General features: G+C 44.1%; 1 protein-coding gene across 1 annotated transcript; it reads left to right on the forward strand.

Annotated features, from left to right (window-relative positions):
- Positions 1-32: 32 nt before the first annotated feature.
- Positions 33-3,744, forward strand: LOC119312300 (vesicle-associated membrane protein 721). Its single transcript, XM_037588023.1, has 5 exons — positions 33-222; positions 1,877-2,018; positions 2,109-2,229; positions 2,311-2,373; positions 3,290-3,744. The coding sequence occupies exons 1-5, from the start codon at positions 33-35 to the stop codon at positions 3,440-3,442; spliced, it is 669 nt and encodes a 222-aa protein (XP_037443920.1). The 3' UTR covers positions 3,443-3,744.
- The last annotated feature ends 383 nt before the right edge of the window (positions 3,745-4,127 follow it).

Here is a 4,127-nt window from a genome sequence, read left to right on the forward strand (position 1 = left end):
CGAGGGCGGAGCGAGGACGAGCGGGCGGAGCCATGGGGCAGCAGTCGCTGATCTACGCGTTCGTGGCCCGCGGCACGGTGGTGCTTGCCGAGTACACCGAGTTCACCGGAAACTTCACCACCATCGCCTCCCAGTGCCTCGTCAAGCTCCCGGCCAGCAACAACAAGTTCACCTACAACTGCGACGGCCACACCTTCAACTACCTCGTCGAGGACGGCTTCAGTGAGTCGCCCCGCCTCCCCTCCCCGCCCCTCCGCTCCGCCCGCCCGATCCTTGCTCCCCTCCGCCCGGTTCGTCGCGGGCGTGATCTGATCCGCGCGGATCTGGCGCGGCGCGCGCTCGATTTGGGCTCGCCGCGCGTAGATCTCGCGGATTTGCTGGATTTGCGGCCGGGTCGTTTCGATTGCTGCTGCCGATCGGCGTGTTGCTGCGCGAACTTCGTGCGGGAGGTTGTTGCTCCCGTGGCTTGGTACTAGGCTTCTAGTTTAGTTGGTCGCACGCTGGGTATCGGTCAATTCGAGTTCGGTGATACTTGGTCAATATCGTGCTATGCAGTCAATATTGTGGCTGCTAATCTTCTCACACGCCTATGGGGCAGTCGTTGTATCACAGCTGCAATGGCCGACATCAGCAGTAAAATAATCCAGTACATGGTGCCGCCTCTGGATATCAGTGCTATTTATAGTAGAGGACAGACTGTTAGTTGCTGGCTTGCTAGGCATGTGCATCAAATGCCAGCACATATTTATCCTAAATAATTTGGCGGTTCATTTGTTGCTTCCATGCCGTGATATCTATTTATAGTAGAAGGGTAGATGGTTCATTGCTGGCTTGCTAGACCTGTGTAGCAAACGGCAGCGTATATTTATGCATGGTATAGGTTTCCAGATAAGCAACGCCCCTTAATCTATTAAAAGTAATATGGATGTATCAGCATTTCCGAGTTTTCTAATGGGTGTGGGTATATAATGCTATTTTCATACCCTTGATCTTTTTGAGTTTGTATAAGCATCTAAGTTTGTATAAGCATTTCACAACCGCAAAAGTATTCGAGCATTGATCTGCAAGCACCTTAAGAATGAATATTCCCTTGCATGGTATTTATGCAAAATCAATTCACATAGATGTTCCTCTCTGATTGGACTGTACATTGGATGCACTTGTTAGTTAAGTGTAGCCTTTCGCACTTTGCAACAATACTGGTCATTGCTTTTGTCGCACATGCCCAGTGGAAGCTTTAAAAACTGTTTCGAGATTTGGATTAATGTGGAAACTATAATGCTCTCTCAATCCATATTTAGTTCTGACATTTGGCTTCTACTTATGAATATTCAATCGTAGCATTTTACTGAGCACAGAAGCATTTTTTTAAGTGTATAGTATCAGTAGAGTACATCTCATTACCAATCTGGCAATACTTTTCATACATTACATGATTATGTTCAAATTTAACATTTGTGAAACCTTCATTAGTTAAAGTCAAAAAGTCACAACTGATTGTGTACTGAGGTAGTAGAAGACGGATGTGATGATGTAGTGGAAATTAACATTACCGATTAATTTTGTTATATTGCTGCGTTTCTTTTTTCTAGTGCTACCATGTGAATTTTAATGCACAATTCCTTCAAACCCCCTTTTCCAATGACACATTGCTTATAGCAGTGACAATAGTGCTGGAAAAAATTGATGAAGGAACTACTGTTCAAATATATTAAGCAACTGATTTTTTGCAGACATAGCACTTCTTTAAAAACGAAGATAATGCTTGTTTCTCTCCTTGGTTGAATTATAATTCCAGAGCACTATATTACATTTGTTGGTGTTGCTAACTTCCAAGTCAAAAACTACGATGCTGACATCATGCTTTCTTCTGCAGCATACTGCGTGGTTGCCGTTGAATCAGTGGGGCAACAGATGCCAATTGCTTTCTTGGTTCGGGTTAAGGATGATTTCAGCAAGAGATATGCTGGCGGGAAAGCTGCTACTGCTGCACCAAGCAGCCTGAACAGAGAGTTTGGGTACGTGTGTTTTTTGCCAGTGTGGGGCTATTTATAATATATGGCCTTCCATTTATGCTAACTTTGTGTGTGAATATTTACTGTTTGTAGATCAAAACTCAAGGAGCACATGCAGTACTGTGTGGACCACCCTGAAGAGATAAACAAGCTCGCTAAAGTGCAAGCACAAGTTTCAGAAGTCAAAAACGTGATGATGGAAAACATTGAGAAGGTACATCTCTGTACTTTGCAGATACACCGAAGGTATAATTTGGAGAAAGTTTCTGATCCTTATTCTACTTCTGAAATTCAGGTTCTTGATCGTGGGGAGAAGATTGAGCTGCTTGTTGACAAGACAGAGAATCTCCGCTCACAGGTTTTAATAATTGACACATTCTTTTATCCCTCTGTACTGGGCACTGTACTTTAATTGGCTTTGGTTCCGAGCTGTTATTATATATTATTAGTACCAGGATAATAAGCTTGGTTCCAAGCTGTTATTGTATATTAGCAAGAGTACAGATAGGTCACAATTGAAGCAGTTAAGCCGGTATCCAGCTATATACTAAACTGTAGTTATGTCAAGTGGTCAAGCTAACTACTGGTGGTACACTTAATAGTTATTGTGTTAGGTGCTCTTGATATGCTCAAACTAATGGGGTGTTAGTGAGGGCTGTATTTCCTGAAATCAGTTTGGCCGTATATGCGTAACTGGCTAATACTTAATCTAAAAAAGGCTGGCTAATACTTCTTATGGATCACTAGAGACCTCCCTAGGTTATATCAATTGCCAACTTCTTTCTCCCATAGCTGATAAGGACTTAAGGTGATTGAATATCCATCTTCCTGGTGAGAGCAACTACATATTTGTTCAGGTCACCTGGAATTGATATGATTTATTACAACGGATCATTAATTTTTCTGCTGTAGCGATAAATTAACTGTTCTTTTCTGCTAAAAGAGTTTCAAGTCTTGTCCTGCTATTACTCTCATGGTAATGCCCAGTTATATCTCCAAGTTGGCGTCTTATGATAAGAAGACACAAAAAAACTAGAACGCTGTTCTTAAATTTGGGAATCAGAATTCTGATTTTGCTGATGTCCTCCTGGCTGATGCACTTGGGTCATCTTAACATCCTGGCCTGATTCTGGCGAGCCGAAAACATTGCTTAATGTTGAATTTTGGGTGTTGCAAAAGGATAACATGATATTGCTACTCAAGTTTGATCATGAAGTTCCGTACACCTAACATATGTTTCTCTATGATCTTTAACGGCGTCTACATAATTTCAGGCCCAAGATTTCAGGCAGCAAGGAACACAGGTGAGGAGAAAGATGTGGCTACAAAACATGAAGATCAAGCTGATCGTCCTGGGCATCATCGTCGCGCTCATCCTCATCATAATCCTGTCGGTGTGCCACGGATTCAACTGCGGCAAGAAGTGAGGACAAGTCGAGGTCGTGAGACACATTCAACTGCCCCTATATTACTCTGCTGATTCGAGCAAAAACCATATATATGGTGCTTAGTTCTTTTCTTGTTTAGTGTGCGCTGGCCCGGGCCGTGGTGCCTGTGGGTGGGTCTGTGTTTTCGTTGTCGTCGTGTTGGGATGTTCGGTTACCGCTGGATGGGTGGTGGCTGGGTCGGCGGGTCGTGTATTTTTGGACGCTATGTATGTATAGCTTGGATCTTGACGCCTTTGTTCTATTGTTATATGATGATGATGAGTAGTAGATTTACTTAATTAGAGTCAGAATTGTGTGGGTGTGTCTGCCTTTGTCCTCTTGTTGGGGGCTGGAGCTTGTGCTTGTCTGACCACGACAAGCCTAGCGTTGGCTGTCATGCGTTGGCCAGTTGCTCTCATATGTCGTGTCACTTTCGTTGCTGTGTCGTAGCTAAACCTTGTTGCGTTCTGCTGCATTCACCCGGGTTATTTGCGTAGCTCGAGATCATATCCCTTGGCCGTTTGCTGTTAATAGAGGCCAGTCTGATAGCAAGTTCGGCAATCCATGGGCGTGTTACTGAGGGACATTTGGAGCTAGTTTGGATTGTGTCCACAGCTACATGACTGGGCAAACATGCTGCCTGGCGTGGACGTGTACATCAGGTATGTTGCTGCCTGGTCAGGCA

This window comes from Triticum dicoccoides, chromosome 5B, assembly GCF_002162155.2.
Source record: "Triticum dicoccoides isolate Atlit2015 ecotype Zavitan chromosome 5B, WEW_v2.0, whole genome shotgun sequence".
Taxonomy (NCBI): Eukaryota; Viridiplantae; Streptophyta; class Magnoliopsida; order Poales; family Poaceae; genus Triticum; species Triticum dicoccoides.